Genomic DNA, 19175 nt, shown 5'->3' with positions numbered 1-19175 from the left:
AAAAACAGTATGCAATGATTTGTAAATCCTTATTGACCTAGATATGAAATGATATTTAATATTTATGTTATATTTTACACAAAGAAACCTTTTTTATTAAGATATAGTGAATTTTTTTTGTGAGTATACACTTATTCTGAATTTGATGCCTGCAACACGTTCCAAAAGGTTGGGACAGGAGTTTACCACCATGTGACATCACCTTTTCTTTTCACAACAATCGTAAGTGGCTGCTTTCCAGCTGCTTTCATACTCAGTCATGATATTATCACCTGTTACTAATTAACCTGTTTACCTGTGAATTGTTCAAAACAGGCGTTTTGTGAGCATTCAGCAACTTCCTCAGTCTTTTGCTGGCCTTGTCCCAACTTTTTTGAAATGTGTTGCAGGCATCAAATTCAGAATGAGTGGATATCTTTTTTTGCACCACCTCGACTCCCCAGGGACTTGCGCAAGGATCCTGTTTGTGGACTTCAGCTTGGCTTTCAACACCATCATCCTTGAAATACTCCACAAGAAGCTCATCCAGCTCACGGTGCCTGCCTCCACCTGTCAGTGGATTACCAGCTTCTTGACTGACAGGAGGCAGCGAGTGAGGCTGGGGAACATCACATCCAGCTCCCGGTCCATCAGCATTGGCGCCCCCCAGGGGTGTGTCCTCTCCCCACTGCTTTTCTCCCTGTATACCAACGACTGCACCTCAGGGGACCCTTCTGTGAAAATTTGCGGACAACACCACGGTCATCAGTCTAATCCGGGACTGTGATGAGTCTGCATACAGACAGGAGGGGGAGCAGCTGGTCCTCTGGGGTGGTCAGAACCACCTGGAGCTGAACCCGCTCAAGACTGTGGAGATGACAGTGGACCTCAGGAGAAGCCCCCCCAACACTGCCCCGCCTCACCATCCTCAACAGCACAGTGTCTACTGTGGACACCTTCAGGTTTCTCGGTACCACAGTCTCTCAGGACTTGAAGTGGACCTCCCACATAGACACTGTCCGGAAAAAGGCCCAGCAGAGGCTGTACTTCCTGCAACAGCTCAGGAAGCTCAACCTGCCTCAAGAACTGCTGCTCATGTTCTACACAGCCATAATCCAGTCTGTTCTCTGCGCATCCATCACCGTCTGGTTTGGATCTGATTATTGGTACTGATTTTCCCTCCATCGAGGACCTGTACAGGTCAAGGGACAGGAAACTGTCTAGACCCCTCACACCCCTGACCCAATCTGTTTAAACTCCCCCCTCCAGTAGGCGCTACAGAGCACTGTCCGCCAAAACCACCTGTCACAAAGACACTTTCTTCCCCCAGGCTTTCGCTCTGATGAACTCCCGAACAGTCACAGAGGGGCAGTACAAACAACACTGCGTCCTTGTACATTGTATATATTTTTTTTATAATTTTTTTTTTTAATTATAATTTTTTATATTTATTATTGCATTCTTTTTTTGTTTAAGCTTTACACAGTGTCCCAACTTTTTTGGCATTAGGGTTGTGGAATGCAGAAAGTACAAGTACCTTAAAATAAAGCTTCAGTCAAAATTAAGTCAAGGTGTGTGGGATGTGAAAACAAAACACAGACTGCAAACAGCCTGACCACAGTTGAAGGATCAAATTATTGATTGCTAATTGATCTGCAGTCCAGATGTTTCCAGCTGTTCAACCGGTTTGTTGTTGTTTGTTGTTGCAGCACAACGCTCCGATCCCTCAGGGCGGCCGTGGAGCGATCCAGTTTGTCACTCAGTACCAACACTCATCAGGACAGAGACGCATCAGAGTCACCACCACCGCCAGGAAGTACGGTCACACACACACTCATACACACTTATGTACACACCTATAGACACACTCATATACACATAAACACATAATCTCCATTCAGACTTGATTTCTGTCTGAAGTGGAGGTGGAGTGACTTTAACATCACCTGCTCCAGTCGGTGACTTTAATCCATTTATTGGTTCATTTTTAATAATGATAGTAATAATAACAGTCATGATGACACAACACCAATCACAGTGTGCTGGATGATCTGTGAGCAGCTCCTGCTCCAGCTCGCAGTGTACCCATGGACGTACAGAAAACTGTCACCTGATGACTTTGATACTAATGAAAGCTTGAAGACATGATGATTCAAGAATAACTACACTGTAGACTCATTTCTTCTTCTCTGGTCTCTGCCTTCCCCTCTTCGTTCCCTCCCTCTTTCCTCCTCTCATTCTCTCTTTCCTTCTCTACTTTTTTATTATCTCCTTTTTCTTTCTCCCCTCTCCTATTTTCACTTTCTTTTCATCTCCTCCCTCTCCTCTTTCATCCTAAACCTCCTCCCACCCTCTCCTCTTTTTATTTCCTCCCCTTCCTTTCTCCTTCCCCCTTATCCTCCTCCCTCCTCTACCAGCTGGGCAGATGCTCAGACTCAAATTCAAAGCATCACAGCGTCATTTGATCAGGAGGCGGCGGCCATCTTGATGGCGAGGTTGGCGGTGTACCGGGCGGAGACGGAGGAGGGTCCTGATGTCCTCCGATGGTTGGACAGACAGCTCATCAGATTGGTGTGTTAGAAATAAAAATATAATAATGTAATAATGATAATAATTAATAATCAGGATGATGATTTTAACTTGAATCCGTCTGTTTCTGTTCAGTGTCAGAAGTTTGGAGATTACCACAAAGATGATCCAAACTCCTTCAGGTTCTCTGAGACCTTCTCCCTCTACCCTCAGGTGATTTACATCCCAAAACACTCTGCTTTAGATCCCATAATACTCTGCTGTACCTGCCACACATACATTCTACATACAGCAGGGTCTTAATCACCTATTGAACACGGGAGGGCGTCATTTTCAATCGACACCCTCTGTGATCCAACCCTCCAGGGGGATCTGGGGGTAATTCGCCCCCACGAGTTAAACTGACCCTTGTAAGGCATTTTGAAAGAAAAATCTTGAGTGAGTTATTTAAATCACCTTAATACAAAATTGGAAAATACTGTTCTCTGTATAAATAAAATAAACCAGCACGCTCCTCCTCTGCCCTCTTTACGTACCACTATGTGCTGCTTTAGGATAACAGTGGTTGGATGTATACTGCACTTGCCGAACATGTATTAATACATCACCTGTTCAAACTGTAACATCTGAAAGATGATGTTAAATTATTCTGTTTTTTTGTTTTTTTTCCAGTTCATGTTCCACCTGCGGCGTTCTCCGTTCCTGCAGGTGTTCAACAACAGTCCAGATGAGAGTTCATATTACAGACATCAGTTCAACAGACAGGATCTGACTCAGGCTCTCATCATGATCCAACCAGTGCTCTACGCTTATTCATTTAACGGGCCGCCTGAGGTATTTACCCCCCTATATATACACCTGAACACACCATCACACCTGTATATCCACCTCTACACCCCTGTATGTGTTTGTGTGTTTCAGCCGGTCCTTTTGGACAGCAGCAGCATCCTGCCAGACCGAATCCTACTAATGGACACTTTCTTCCAGATCCTCATCTACCACGGAGAGGTACACACACACACACACACACACAAAGAGGTCATTTATATCATCTGTATCAGTGATTCATCATCTGTAAATCATCATCATATGTCGGTCATCATTAATAAATGTCAGATCAATGAGTAACTTTATAGCTCTCATATAAAACATTGTCCTTCACAATAAGGGTTTGGTGAAAAGATCCTTCAAAATAAAGTGACCCTATTATTAATCTTGTCTCTTTCTGTCAGATGATTAAGAATTTCCCAATTTGGGACTAAAGCACATCTCTCTCTCTGACACCAGCTATCTGTAGCTCAGTGGAGGAAGGCTGGTTATTAATCCCTCTTCTCTGTCTGTCAGACTGTAGCTCAGTGGAGGAAGGCTGGTTATTAATCCCTCTTCTCTGTCTGTCAGACTGTAGCTCAGTGGAGGAAGGCTGGTTATCAGGAAATGCCTGAGTATGAGAACTTCAAACACCTCCTTCAGGCTCCGGTGGACGACGCTCAGGAGCTGCTGCACACTCGCTTCCCAATGCCGAGATACATTGACACCGAGCACGGAGGCAGCCAGGTGGGGACACTAACACACATGCACACACACAACTGTATGTATGGGTACATTCATCTTTATACTTTTATATGTCAAAGTCAAGTTAAAGTTTTTTACAGACCAAAGTCACAAAGCATATCTCAAAGGGCTACACATATAGTAATACTTTATATTATATATTAACTACATACAAAGCATTACAAATGGAATATTTGACACGTAGAATACATAAATTAAACAATAATGAGTATCAAAATATGCAAAAAAAAAATGGAGACAACACGTTAAAACACAAGTAGTATGTAAAACATACAGTATCTATACATAACAATGAGCACATAGAATGGGTATAAGTTCCTTTACTGAGGTTTAGTATTTAGGGCAAACTAAGTGAGACTGAAGGTTAATGCCAAGAGAGGTGTTTTGAGGTTACTTTTGAATTAATTGACTGAGGTAGCTTCTCGAATTTTGGTAGGAAGATGAGGTACTATCATACTATCATTTATGACATACTTGACTATGGCCTTTTATATAAAATATTTCTGACTTACTTTGACTTTTTATATGAAAATTCTGGAAAATATCTGTTAACTTTGTCTTAAAATTTGCACACTATACTGTAACTTTTCAAAAACTTTTATGACATACCATTACGTTCCGATACATTTTTTGGCACATACTATACTATGACATTTTATATAAAATTATGACTTAACTATACTATGATTTTTTTATTTTTATTTTTTGAGAAATGTTTCGACATACTATACTATGACTTTTTTCACTGAAAATTTTCAACATACTATACTATGACTTTTTTTTTACTTAAAATTTTCAACATATTATACTATGACTTTTTTCACTGAAAATTTTCAACATACTATACTATGACTTTTTTCAGTTACATTTTTCGACATACTATACTACGACTTTTTTCACTGAAAATTTTCGACATACTTTACTATGACTTTTTTTTACTGAAAATTTTCAACAACTATACTATGACTTTTTTCACTGAAAATTTTCGACATGCTATACTATGACTTTTTTTTACTGAAAATTTTCAACAACTATACTATGACTTTTTTCACTGAAAATTTTCGACATACTTTACTATGACTTTTTTTTACTGAAAATTTTCAACAACTATACTATGACTTTTTTCACTGAAAATTTTCGACATACTATACTATGACTTTTTTTTACTGAAAATTTTCAACAACTATACTATGACTTTTTTCACTGAAAATTTTCGACATACTTTACTATGACTTTTTTTTACTGAAAATTTTCAACAACTATACTATGACTTTTTTCACTGAAAATTTTCGACATACTATACTATGACTTTTTTCACTGAAAGTTTTCGACATACTATACTATGACTTTTTTCACTGAAAATTTTCAACATACTATACTATGACTTTTTTTTACTGAAAATTTTCAACATATTATACTATGACTTTTTTCACTGAAAATTTCAACATACTATGACTTTTTTCACTGAAATTTTTCAACGTACTATACTATGACTTTTTTCAGTTACATTTTTCAACGTACTATACTATGACTTTTTTTACTGAAATTTTTCAACATACTATGATTTTTTTCACTGAAAATTTTCAACATACTATACTATGACTTTTTTCAGTTACATTTTTCGACATACTATACTACGACTTTTTTCACTGAAAATTTTCGACATGCTATACTATGACTTTTTTCACTGAAAATTTTCAACATACTATACTATGACTTTTTTTTACTGAAAATTTTCAACATATTATGACTTTTTTCACTGAAAATTTCAACATACTATGACTTTTTTCAGTTACATTTTTCAACGTACTATACTATGACTTTTTTCAGTTACATTTTTCAACATACTATACAACGACTTTTTTCACTGAAATTTTTCGACATGCTATACTATGACTTTTTTCACTGAAAATTTTCAACATACTATACTATGACTTTTTTTTACTGAAAATTTTCAACATATTATGACTTTTTTCACTGAAAATTTCAACATACTATGACTTTTTTCACTGAAATTTTTCAACGTACTATACTATGACTTTTTTCAGTTACATTTTTCAACATACTATACTATGACTTTTTTTACTGAAATTTTTCAACATACTATACTATGACTTTTTTCACTGAAATTTTTCAACATACTATACTATGACTTTTTTCAGTTACATTTTTCGACATACTGTACTATGACTTTTTTTAGTTACATTTTTCGACATACTATACTATGACTTTTTTCACTGAAAATTTTCAACATACTATACTATGACTTTTTTCATTGAAAATTTTCAACATATTATACTATGACTTTTTTCAGTTACATTTTTCAACATACTATACTATGACTTTTTTCACTGAAAATTTTCAACATCCTATACTATGACTTTTTTCAGTTACATTTTTCAACATACTATACTATGACTTTTTTCATTGAAAATTTTCAACATACTATACTATGACTTTTTTCACTGAAAATTTTCAACATACTATACTATACTATGACTTTTTTCACTGAAATTTTTCAACATACTATATTATGACTTTTTTCACTGAAAATTTCAACATACTATGACTTTTTTCAGTTACATTTTTCAACGTACTATACTATGACTTTTTTCAGTTACATTTTTCAACATACTATACAACGACTTTTTTCACTGAAATTTTTCGACATGCTATACTATGACTTTTTTCACTGAAAATTTTCAACATACTATACTATGACTTTTTTTTACTGAAAATTTTCAACATATTATGACTTTTTTCACTGAAAATTTCAACATACTATGACTTTTTTCACTGAAATTTTTCAACGTACTATACTATGACTTTTTTCAGTTACATTTTTCAACATACTATACTATGACTTTTTTTACTGAAATTTTTCAACATACTATACTATGACTTTTTTCACTGAAATTTTTCAACATACTATACTATGACTTTTTTCAGTTACATTTTTCGACATACTGTACTATGACTTTTTTTAGTTACATTTTTCGACATACTATACTATGACTTTTTTCACTGAAAATTTTCAACATACTATACTATGACTTTTTTCATTGAAAATTTTCAACATATTATACTATGACTTTTTTCAGTTACATTTTTCAACATACTATACTATGACTTTTTTCACTGAAAATTTTCAACATCCTATACTATGACTTTTTTCAGTTACATTTTTCAACATACTATACTATGACTTTTTTCATTGAAAATTTTCAACATACTATACTATGACTTTTTTCACTGAAAATTTTCAACATACTATACTATACTATGACTTTTTTCACTGAAATTTTTCAACATACTATACTATGACTTTTTTCACTGAAAATTTTCGACATACTATACTATGACTTTTTTCATTGAAAATTTTCAACATACTATACTATGACTTTTTTCACTGAAAATTTTCAACATCCTATACTATGACTTTTTTCACTGAAAATTTTCAACATCCTATACTATGACTTTTTTCAGTTACATTTTTCAACATACTATACTATGACTTTTTTCATTGAAAATTTTCAACATACTATACTATGACTTTTTTCACTGAAAATTTTCAACATACTATACTATGACTTTTTTCACTGAAAATTTTCAACATACTATACTATGACTTTTTTCACTGAAAATTTTCAACATCCTATACTATGACTTTTTTCAGTTACATTTTTCGACATACTATACTATGACTTTTTTCACTGAAAATTTTTGACATAACATACTATGACTTTTTTCATTGAAAATTTTCAACATACTATACTATGACTTTTTTTTACTGAAAATTTTCAACATACTATACAATGACTTTTTCCATTTTGATATTTTTAACATACTTTACAATGCATATTTTTTCTGAAAATTTTCAACATACTATACTATGACTTTTTTAATCGAAATTTTTCAACATACTATACTATGACTTTTTTCACTGAAAATTTTTGACATACTATACTATGACTTTTTTCACTGAAAATATTCAACATACTATACTATGACTTTTTTTCACTGGAATTTTTCGACATACTATACTATGACTTTTTTCGCTGAAAATTTTCGACATACTATGACTTTTTTCACTGAATATTTTGGACATACTATACAATGACTTTTTTCAGTTACATTTTTCGACATACTATACTATGACTTTTTTCACTGAAATTTTTCAACATACTATACTATGACTTTTTTCATTGAAAATTTTCAACATACTGTACTGACTTTTTTCATTGAAAATTTTCAACATCCTATACTATGACTTTTTTCAGTTACATTTTTCGACATACTATACTATGACTTTTTTCACTGAAAATTTTCAACATACTATACTATGACTTTTTTCATTGAAAATTTTCAACATACTATACTATGACTTTTTTCACTGAAAATTTTCAACATCCTATACTATGACTTTTTTCAGTTACATTTTTCGACATACTATACTATGACTTTTTTCACTGAAAATTTTTGACATAACATACTATGACTTTTTTCATTGAAAATTTTCAACATACTATACTATGACTTTTTTTTACTGAAAATTTTCAACATACTATACAATGACTTTTTCCATTTTGATATTTTTAACATACTTTACAATGCATATTTTTTCTGAAAATTTTCAACATACTATACTATGACTTTTTTAATCGAAATTTTTCAACATACTATACTATGACTTTTTTCACTGAAAATTTTTGACATACTATACTATGACTTTTTTCACTGAAAATATTCAACATACTATACTATGACTTTTTTTCACTGGAATTTTTCGACATACTATACTATGACTTTTTTCGCTGAAAATTTTCGACATACTATGACTTTTTTCACTGAATATTTTGGACATACTATACAATGACTTTTTTCAGTTACATTTTTCGACATACTATACTATGACTTTTTTCACTGAAATTTTTCAACATACTATACTATGACTTTTTTCATTGAAAATTTTCAACATACTGTACTGACTTTTTTCATTGAAAATTTTCAACATCCTATACTATGACTTTTTTCAGTTACATTTTTCGACATACTATACTATGACTTTTTTCACTGAAAATTTTCAACATGCTATACTATGACTTTTTTCATTGAAAATTTTCAACATATTATACTATGACTTTTTTCAGTTACATTTTTCAACATACTATACTATGACTTTTTTCACTGAAAATTTTCAACATCCTATACTATGACTTTTTTCAGTTACATTTTTCAACATACTATACTATGACTTTTTTCATTGAAAATTTTCAACATACTATACTATGACTTTTTTCACTGAAAATTTTCAACATACTATACTATACTATGACTTTTTTCACTGAAATTTTTCAACATACTATGACTTTTTTCACTGAAATTTTTCAACATACTATACTATGACTTTTTTCACTGAAAATGTTCAACATACTATACTATGACTTTTTTCACTGAAAATTTTCAACATCCTATACTATGACTTTTTTCAGTTACATTTTTCGACATACTATACTACGACTTTTTTCACTGAAAATTTTTGACATAACATACTATGACTTTTTTCATTGAAAATTTTCAACATACTATACTATGACTTTTTTTTACTGAAAATTTTCAACATACTATACAATAACTTTTTCCATTTTGATATTTTTAACATACTTTACAATGCATATTTTTTCTGAAAATTTTCAACATACTATACTATGACTTTTTTCATTGAAATTTTTCGACATCCTATACTATGACTTTTTTAATCGAAATTTTTCAACATACTATACTATGACTTTTTTCACTGAAAATTTTTGACATACTATACTATGACTTTTTTCACTGAAAATATTCAACATACTATACTATGACTTTTTTTCACTGGAATTTTTCGACATACTATACTATGACTTTTTTCGCTGAAAATTTTCGACATACTATGACTTTTTTCACTGAATATTTTGGACATACTATACAATGACTTTTTTCAGTTACATTTTTCGACATACTATACTATGACTTTTTTCACTGAAATTTTCAACATACTATACTATGACTTTTTTCAGTTACATTTTTCAACATACTATACTATGACTTTTTTCACTGAAATTTTTCAACATACTATACTATGACTTTTTTCACTGAAAATTTTCAATATACTATACTATACTATGACTTTTTTCACTGAAATTTTTCAACATACTATGACTTTTTTCACTGAAATTTTTCAACATACTATACTATGACTTTTTTTTACTGAAAATTTTCAACATACTATACAATGACTTTTTCCATTTTGATATTTTTAACATACTTTACAATGCATATTTTTTCTGAAAATTTTCAACATACTATACTATGACTTTTTTCATTGAAATTTTTCGATATACTATACTATGACTTTTTTAATCGAAATTTTTCAACATACTATACTATGACTTTTTTCACTGAAAATTTTTGACATATTATACTATGACTTTTTTCACTGAAAATATTCAACATACTATACTATGACTTTTTTTCACTGGAATTTTTCGACATACTATACTATGACTTTTTTCGCTGAAAATTTTCGACATACTATGACTTTTTTCACTGAATATTTTGGACATACTATACAATGACTTTTTTCAGTTACATTTTTCGACATACTATACTATGACTTTTTTCACTGAAATTTTCAACATACTATACTATGACTTTTTTCAGTTACATTTTTCAACATACTATACTATGACTTTTTTCACTGAAATTTTTCAACATACTATACTATGACTTTTTTTACTGAAAATTTTCAACATACTATACTATGATTTTTTCACTGAAATTTTTCAACATACTATACTATGACTTTTTTCAGTTACATTTTTCGACATAATATACTATGACTTTTTTCACTGAAAATTTTCAACATACTATACTATGACTTTTTTCACTGGAATTTTTCGACATACTATACTATGATTTTTTTCAGTTACATTTTTCGATATATTTTACTATCTATTTTTACTGAAATTTTACGACATACTATAATATGACTTTTTTAATCGAAATTTTTTGACATACTATACTATGACTTTTTTCACTGAAATTCTTCGACATAGTTCCATATGACTATTTTCAGTGAAATTTTTCCACATACAGTGGTGGAAAAAAGTTTTCAGACACCCTTAAAATTTTACACAATCTCAAATATTATCATGAAATTTTTGTGGAAAAATCTTTTTTGTGTTTCAAAAGGTGTGGCTGCATTAGACAGATACAAACAAATACAAATTATATTTTTTTGTTTATTGTTTATAAGAAAAACTAACAAAACTAAATTCTTGACAGTTTCAATATGTCAGTTCTCAACATTGTCGGTATCAAAGTCAACAAATAACAGAGAATGTGTTCAAAACTGAACAAAAAATAAATAAACCATCACATCATCAAATTAATATTTAGTAGTCCTGCCACTGGCACGTAGTAGAGCTCTAATCCTGGCTGGCATGTTCCCCACGAGCCTTTCACACTGTTGAGGGGTAATCTTGTCCCATTCTTCTTGAATTACTGCTTTTAATTCTTCTCAATTCTTTGGTTTATGCTTTTAAACGGACCTTTTGATAATCCACCACAGATTTTCAATGGGGCTCATGTCCGGGGATTGAGCTGGCCACTCTTAGGCCCTGTTTACTGTGCTCCTGCAGCCAAGTTCTACTGGCCTTGGATGTGTGGCAAGGGGCATTATCTTGTTGAAACATCCAGTTTTTACCTTGACGGAACAGTGCACGCGCAGAAGGGAGCATGTGGGTTTCGAGAATGGTACAATACTTGGTAGAGTTCAATGTGCCATCACAGACAGTGAGATGACCAACACCAGCAGCACTCATGCATCCCCAAACCATGATACTGCCTCCACCATGCTTGACAGTAGGTACTGTACATGCTGGAGATAATGCTTCGCCTGGCCTTCTGCGTACCCTCACATTAGTAGGAGGAAGATAAAGCTGGAAACTGGACTCATCTGACCACAAAATCTTCTTCCAATTCCTGGCTGTCCAGTTCTTGTGTGCCTGGACCCAACGACGCCGGGCTAACCTCTGTCTCTCATTGATCAGGGGCTTCTTGATAGCCTTGTAGGACCTTAAGCCATGATCTAAAAGTCGGCCACGTACAGTGCGGGTGGAACACTGGACACCAGTTTGGTTTGACCACTGCTGCTGAAGCTCCTGTGATGTCATTCGGCGGTTTTGCCTGCACATGCGGATCAGGATGCGGTCATTTCTTGCTGAAGAAACCCTTGGACGCCCAGATCTTGGTTTGTCTTCCAAGCTGTTGGTTCGTCTGTATTTCTGCAGAGTGTATCCAACTGCTGAAGGACTGCATCTGCACTTCCTGGCTATCTGGCGGCAGCTGTACCCTTCCTGGCTGAGAATCTTTATCTTCAGGCGTGTTTACTGCGTTAGGTTCCTTGTTTTAGCCATTTTTGTGTCTGAAGAACTTTCAGATGTGCTGGCTTTATGTAGACACGAAGCTTGGCAACAAAATTGTGTCTTTTAATAAAAAGAACGACCTTCATCACTGGTACCATAATGACCCAATACTCAAAATTTCTTATGTATTTTTATGGAACCAATCAATTTCAAGTTTTTAATGGCTTTTTTAGGATTTATTTAGTATTTTGGCTGTGACTGTACTAAAAGAAATTGCACTTGAAGACCTAAGAGTGATTCTTAATGCAATATTTCACAAATGCATGGGGTGTCCGAAAACTTTTTTCCACCACTGTACTATACTTTGACTTCATTTTTACAGAAATTTTTCAACATGCTATATTATGACTCTTTTCACTGGAACTTTTCGACATACTATACTATAACTTTTTCAACTGAAATTTTCAACATACTATAATATGGCTTTTTTTTTTTTTTCCAGTAAAAATTTTCAACATACTATATCATGACTTTTTACAGTGAAAGTTTTCAACACACTATACTACGACTTTTTTCATTGAAAAATTTGTGCTGCAGCTACATTATACTTCATGATTGTATGCTGCAGTAAAAGTAAAATTAATTATTAATCATTAAAGAGGTGAAACTGTGTGTATTGTTGTGTATGTAAGTTTCATGGTAGAAATACATAAATACATGTACACACAGAGAGGAAGTTAAATGTTTGATGATGATGTTTTCCAGGCTCGCTTCCTGCTCTCCAAAGTGAACCCCTCCCAGACCCACAACAACATGTACGCCTGGGGACAGGTGAGACTTTGACCTCTAAATACAGTTCAGACCAAAGATTATCAACGAGATGTAACAGTTTTAGAACGTTGCAGAATGGCGTATTGCAAGTAGTTGCCTGTTTAAACTCGTGTCATCGCTAATCTTCAGTCTGAACTGGGTTTTAGTTAAACACTGTGTTGCTATGAGATGTAGTGCTATGAGATGTGTTGCTATAAGATGTGTTGTGTGGTTTCCTCTGCAGGAGTCTGGAGCTCCCATCCTGACAGACGACGTCAGCCTGCAGGTGTTCATGGATCACCTAAAGAAACTTGCTGTCTCCAGTGCTGCCTGACCTCACCTGTTCGCGCTATGTTTCCTCTTTTATTTTGCATTTGCTGCCTAAGTTCTCTTGACAACCAGTTGACCAACTAATTAACAAGCCAGCACAGCCTGTCAGCCTCCAAGTCACAGCCAATCAGCAGTAGGTTCAGAACAAACAATTTTGATGCATGTTAAACATCCAGTTAGTTTTAAACCCTGAGTGAAGACTGAAGGCTGCAGCATCACATTCTGTTTGTTTCAGATATTTCTACATCTTCAAATACTAGTTATTATATGGTGGAAAATGTCTCTCTTTGTCTTCTATCTGAATACATCGTCCCTCGGTCAGCTGTTTCTAACATGTTGACTGATGTGAGATCAGATCATCGTCTGAATGTGCTCAGAAAATCATCAAGCAAGGAAAACAAAACAAGCAAGGAAGATAACAACAGAGTCTGGTGGAAACTTGGACTCATTTGGAATCACCACAGTAGTTTGAAAATGTATCGATCATCAGAAATCTTTGTGTTGTTTGTGTTTTGTGATGCTCAACACATTTTCGCGGTTGTAATTGTAATTACCTTTATAAAAACGTTCTAAAGGTTATTCTCACAAGTGCTGTTGATTTTCTGATCACAGTGAGGTATGTTCATGATTCTTCATTTAGAGTGTGAGGACAAGCTTTTCCCAATACATTATCTGCAGAGTCTCTGATCTGTGAACGACTGTTGGTTGTTGTTAAGTTTGTCTTTGAACACTAAAGTCCTGCAAAGAAAAGTCAGATACATGTTTTCAGTGAGTTCTGTTGCTACTGCCTTTATTTTCATGTTTCTAATAAAAATCTGCTGTGAAAACATACAATTCTTTCTTTTTTCATTGAAATTGTTCAACATACTTTACTATGACTATTTTTACTGGAATTTGTCAACATACTATACTATGACTTTTTTCATGAAAATTTTCGACATACTATACTGTGACTTTTTTCAATGGAATTTTTCAACATACATTACCGACTTTTTTTCTGAAATTTGTCGACATGCTGTAATATGACTTTTCCATTGAAATTGTTCAACATACTTTACTATGACTATTTTCAGTGAAATTTTTCGACATACTATACTATGACGATTTTTACTGAAATTTTTCAACATACTATACTATGATGATTTTTACTGAAATTTTTCGACATAATATACTATGACTATTTTTGCTGGAATTTTTAGACATACTATTGTATGACATTTTTTACTGAAATTTTATGACATACATGTTTTATTGGTCTTCCTCCACACAATGACTGGTTCAGTTTTTTTCTCTTTATTTCTGCAGCTCTGTGATGTCATAGTAAGCTTAAAAATGACCTACCTCCAAAATGAACCTCCAAACCTATAAGCTCAGTTATAAATCTAATCTGATGCATATTTACACACACACACGCACGCATGCACACACACACACACACACCACACACACACCACACACACACACACACACACACACACAGTGTCAGGTTACCCATCACAGTGTTACCATGACAATGCTGGTCCATTAGTTATGGCTCCGCCCTCTGCGACCCTTCGACTTCCTGCCATTCTTCACACACTTCCTCCAGGAAGCAGGAAGCATCTGGGTCGCAGTGACAACAATCATCTCCACTGTGTGTGTGTGTGTCTGTGTGTAGAGTTTTAGCATAGCCTACATTTCCATTGTTTGTTCAAATACAATGCTGCTTTGTGTGCTTTGTGTGCTTTGTGTGTGTGTGTGTGTATGTGTGTGTTCTGTAGCTGGTCAATCACACACAATTCCTGTCTCACACAGATCCAAGTGTTTCACACAACAAATTGAAAAGTTTCTGAAATCAAAGACAAAATTAGAAGGTTCGGACTGAAATCTCCTCAAGAACACTTGTAAACCCTTCAAGAACCATAAATGATCTCAAGCCTCCAGAAACATCTCCGAGGACCTCTGGAAGCTTGTCAAGGCCCACTGTAACCTCCTCCAAGACCACTGCAATTTTCAGACCCATTGCAATGTTTTCAAGGCCAAGTTTAATCTTAGTAAATCAATTTAAACCTTAAATTTATGAGTCCCATTTGTGTTTAACTTGTCTGAACCAAACTACATTCAGAAAATTACACCTCATTACTAAAAGTCTCCTATCTGGAGCAAGGTACTCCAGATGTCCAGCAACAATTTTAAGCTCCTCCTGGGGGATCTTGGGGCATTCCTAGACCAGATGAGATATATAATCCCTCCAGGGTGTTCTGAGTCTGCCTTGTGGTCTCCTACCGGTTGCACATGCCCAGAAAACCTGTAACAGGAGGTGCACAGAAGGTCTCTGATCAGATGTTGAGACACCTCAATCGGGCCCTTTTGACATAAACGAGCAGCAGCTCCACCCAGAGCTCCCTCTGGATGTCTGAGCTCCTCATCCTGTCTCTAAGGAAACTAATTTCAGACAGTTGTATCTGCGATCTCATTCTTTTGGTCACTATCCAGAGCTCATGACCATAGGTGATGGTTGGGATGTAGATGGATCAGGAAATCGAGAGCTTCGACTTCTGGCTAAGCTTCCTCTTTGCCTGTATCACTAATGACGCCACACCGAAATCCATCTTGCATTTTCTTTTACCCTCACTAACTTCCTTGAGACTAACTGAAAGTCCCTCTCCAAAGCCTCCCTGAATTCCTCCCACACCTACTTTTTTGTTTGGCGACCGCTATAGCAGCAGTCTTTCTGGCCAGGTGCTGTTTCAGCAACCCCTGGGCCAACAAAGCCTGAAAATACCACCTTCTGCAGCCCAACAACCTCCTTTACTACTGGTGTCCACCAGCAGATTCTTTGGTTGCCACAACGACTGACACCGATGACCTTCCAACCATAACTTCTAGCAGCCACCTCCACACTGGAGTAGTTTTTGACTATGGCCCACTCTGATTTGATGTTCCCAACCTCCCCCTGGATACACGAAAAGTTCTTTGCCCTCACTACATGTTTGGGTCTACCAGGTCTGTCCGGCACCCTCCCCCGCCATCTGATCCAATTCATCATCAGGTGATGATCAGTTGACACCTCTGCTCCTCTCTTCACCCAGGTGTTCAAGACACACGGCCGCAGATCTGATAATACAACACCAAAGTTGATCATCAATTTTTGTCTGAGGTGTTCTGGAACCAGGTACTCTAAAAATCCTCCCTATGCTGGAACATGGTGTTTGCTATGGTCGATCAGTGATTAGCACAGATGTCCAATAACAAAACAACACTGAGGTTCAGATCAGGCAGACTGTTCTTCCCGATCACCCCCCTCCAGGTTTCTCCATTGTCGCCAATGTGAGTGATGAAGTCCCCTAGTAGAACTACAAAGTCCGCAGTGAGTACCCTTTCCAGGATGCACCCTAGAGACTCAGAGTGAGTACTCTGAACTGCTGTTTGGTGCATAAGCACAAACATCAATCAGAGACCTCCTCTCAGCTACTCATAGTCGCATAGAGGCGACCTTCTTGTTCCCTGGGGAGAACTCCAACACAGCAACTTCAGAAACAGCAAGAGCCCAGCACCTCTCCAGGAGTTTGGTTATAGAACCAGTGCTATGCATAGAGGTGAGCCCAACTATATCTACTTCGTACCGCTACACTTCCTGCACCTGCTGCAGTTCTTTCCCTGCCAGAGAGGAGACGTTCCACATCCCCAGAGCCAGTTTGCAAAGCCAGGGGTCAGTACGCCTGGGTCCCCGCCCCTACCTGCTGCCCAACACACAATGCACCCAACTGCAATGCCTATCCCTGCCAGTGGGCACAGATTCCATGTCATTTTTTTGGCCTGAGCCTAAGTGGGCCCCATGGATTAAGGCCTGGCCATTAGACGCTCACCAGCTGGCCTTCCTCCCAGGTCTGGCTCAAGGAAGAGGCCCCAGTTTCCCTGTTCTGGGTGAGATGTTCCAGCTCATTCTCAGCTGATTTATCACAGTATATTAAATCACAATCACACAGAAAGCGTTTTGCAGGTTGCAAAACATGAGGCGCATTACACTGCTTTTTTAAGATTGAATGCCACCAGTAAAAAAAAAAACAAACAAAAAAAAAAATGCTTGTAACGCTGTTAGTAAATAGTTTGTTGGGCACAGAGAAACAGAGATCTGTGTGGGTACATGAGACCCTAAAAAAGAGGGTGGATCACAGGGAGTCCCACCAGTTGGTCCAGGAGCTTCTCCTCCATCATGGCCATTTCCAGCAGTGGCGGCTGCTGGTCTTTCAAACAGGGGAAGCTCACTTTAAGTTTACATCATAAAATGTGTCATATTGTAGCGAGGCAGTAACTTAGAAAAGGAACATTTAATTGAAGCCGTTTTTTCAACCACACTCATGTCACAGAACCACAGCAACACACACCTCAAAGATTTTCAGATGGGTTTAAACACCTGAACTGTGTCTACACCACCCAAACTGATTTTCTCTCAAAATAAGTTTCCCTGAAAGGAGCAGCACCTTAACACTGGCCCAGGTAACAAACAGTGCTATATAGCAACATTCCCTGAACATTCTCAAATATTACTGAAACACACATTTATTTATATATGAATTCTGCCCTCCGCTGCTTTTGCAGAAAATGGTCTGTGATGGTCGCAATAATGCAACGTATATGTCTTTATTTACAGTGTGTGTTGTGTGCGTACTGTACAAATGGTGAAAATGAGCTACATGGCTTATGGAAATAAGGAACTCCGGACGGCACTCTGCATTAGGTCCCAGGGAAGCTGAACGTCACTGGAAGTGACAATTATGTCGCCTTTATCCAATGACCGTCTCGCTTTGCTGCATGAAAAAAACGTGCTCAGCGCTGTCACATAGGAATGCTGGGAGGCTCCGCGTACATCGTGCTGACACGAGAATGTATGACAGGGAGGTCGTGTTTGAAAACTGGTGATAAACAGCTGACGTTTGAACATCATAGTCATGATGTTAAACGCATCCTAGTGCACGTTTAATGCAATGTAAATTCTTATTTTAATGTAAATTCAATAGTGCATATTTGACCATTTCTTCTATGAAATTTTAGGGGAAGTTCAGCTTCCCTTGTTGTCTCAGAGCAATCGCCCCTGATTTCCAGGCATATTTTAGGATGACTCAGGGGCAGTTTGACAACCTGCTGTCTGTCATTGCGCGTATAGCCCTGGGTATACAGCAACAGCTACCACCAGTTTCTCCTTCATTGTAGAAGGCCCGCCTCTCACATCATCTGATTCGACCATGGGAAAAAAGATGACCAAAAAGAGAGATGACGTGTGGCATTTTTTTTTTGCTCTGAGTTGAAGTTTTTTCAACTTGAGGAGCAGCCTAGAACGCAGAAACGTGAGGCACATCGCAACGGAAAAGCTGCGAGCAAAAAGCTTCATTCTTATTAAAAGCAATTAGAAAAAGGCACCAGCTGCTAAAACGCTTTCTGTGTGATCAGGACCTTTAGTCTGGCTCCTTCCCTGGGACAACTCTGCGTTGGGAGACCCTATCAGGAGCTTTTTACCCTGGACAACGTAGCCCCCAGGGTCACAGGGACATGCAAACCTCCATCATG

At 36.1% G+C, this 19175-nt stretch overlaps 1 protein-coding gene across 1 annotated transcript in view; it reads left to right on the top strand.

The window, feature by feature from the left end:
* sec23a (Sec23 homolog A, coat complex II component) overlaps positions 1–14459 on the top strand; it is a 30163-nt gene extending 15704 nt beyond the window's left edge. Inside the window, exons 13-20 of the mRNA XM_033642691.2 lie at positions 1689–1795; positions 2397–2550; positions 2644–2721; positions 3181–3342; positions 3430–3516; positions 3907–4062; positions 13254–13319; positions 13543–14459. Of these exons, the coding sequence (XP_033498582.1) occupies positions 1689–1795; positions 2397–2550; positions 2644–2721; positions 3181–3342; positions 3430–3516; positions 3907–4062; positions 13254–13319; positions 13543–13632 (900 nt within the window). The 3' untranslated portion in view covers positions 13633–14459. The remainder of the gene's footprint in view (positions 1–1688; positions 1796–2396; positions 2551–2643; positions 2722–3180; positions 3343–3429; positions 3517–3906; positions 4063–13253; positions 13320–13542) is intronic.
* The last annotated feature ends 4716 nt before the right edge of the window (positions 14460–19175 follow it).

This window comes from Epinephelus lanceolatus, chromosome 15 (genome assembly GCF_041903045.1).
Source record: "Epinephelus lanceolatus isolate andai-2023 chromosome 15, ASM4190304v1, whole genome shotgun sequence".
In the NCBI taxonomy this organism is placed as follows: Eukaryota; Metazoa; Chordata; class Actinopteri; order Perciformes; family Serranidae; genus Epinephelus; species Epinephelus lanceolatus.
The sequence above is the reverse complement of the archived record's forward strand: the minus strand, read 5'-3'. Positions and strand labels throughout refer to the sequence as shown.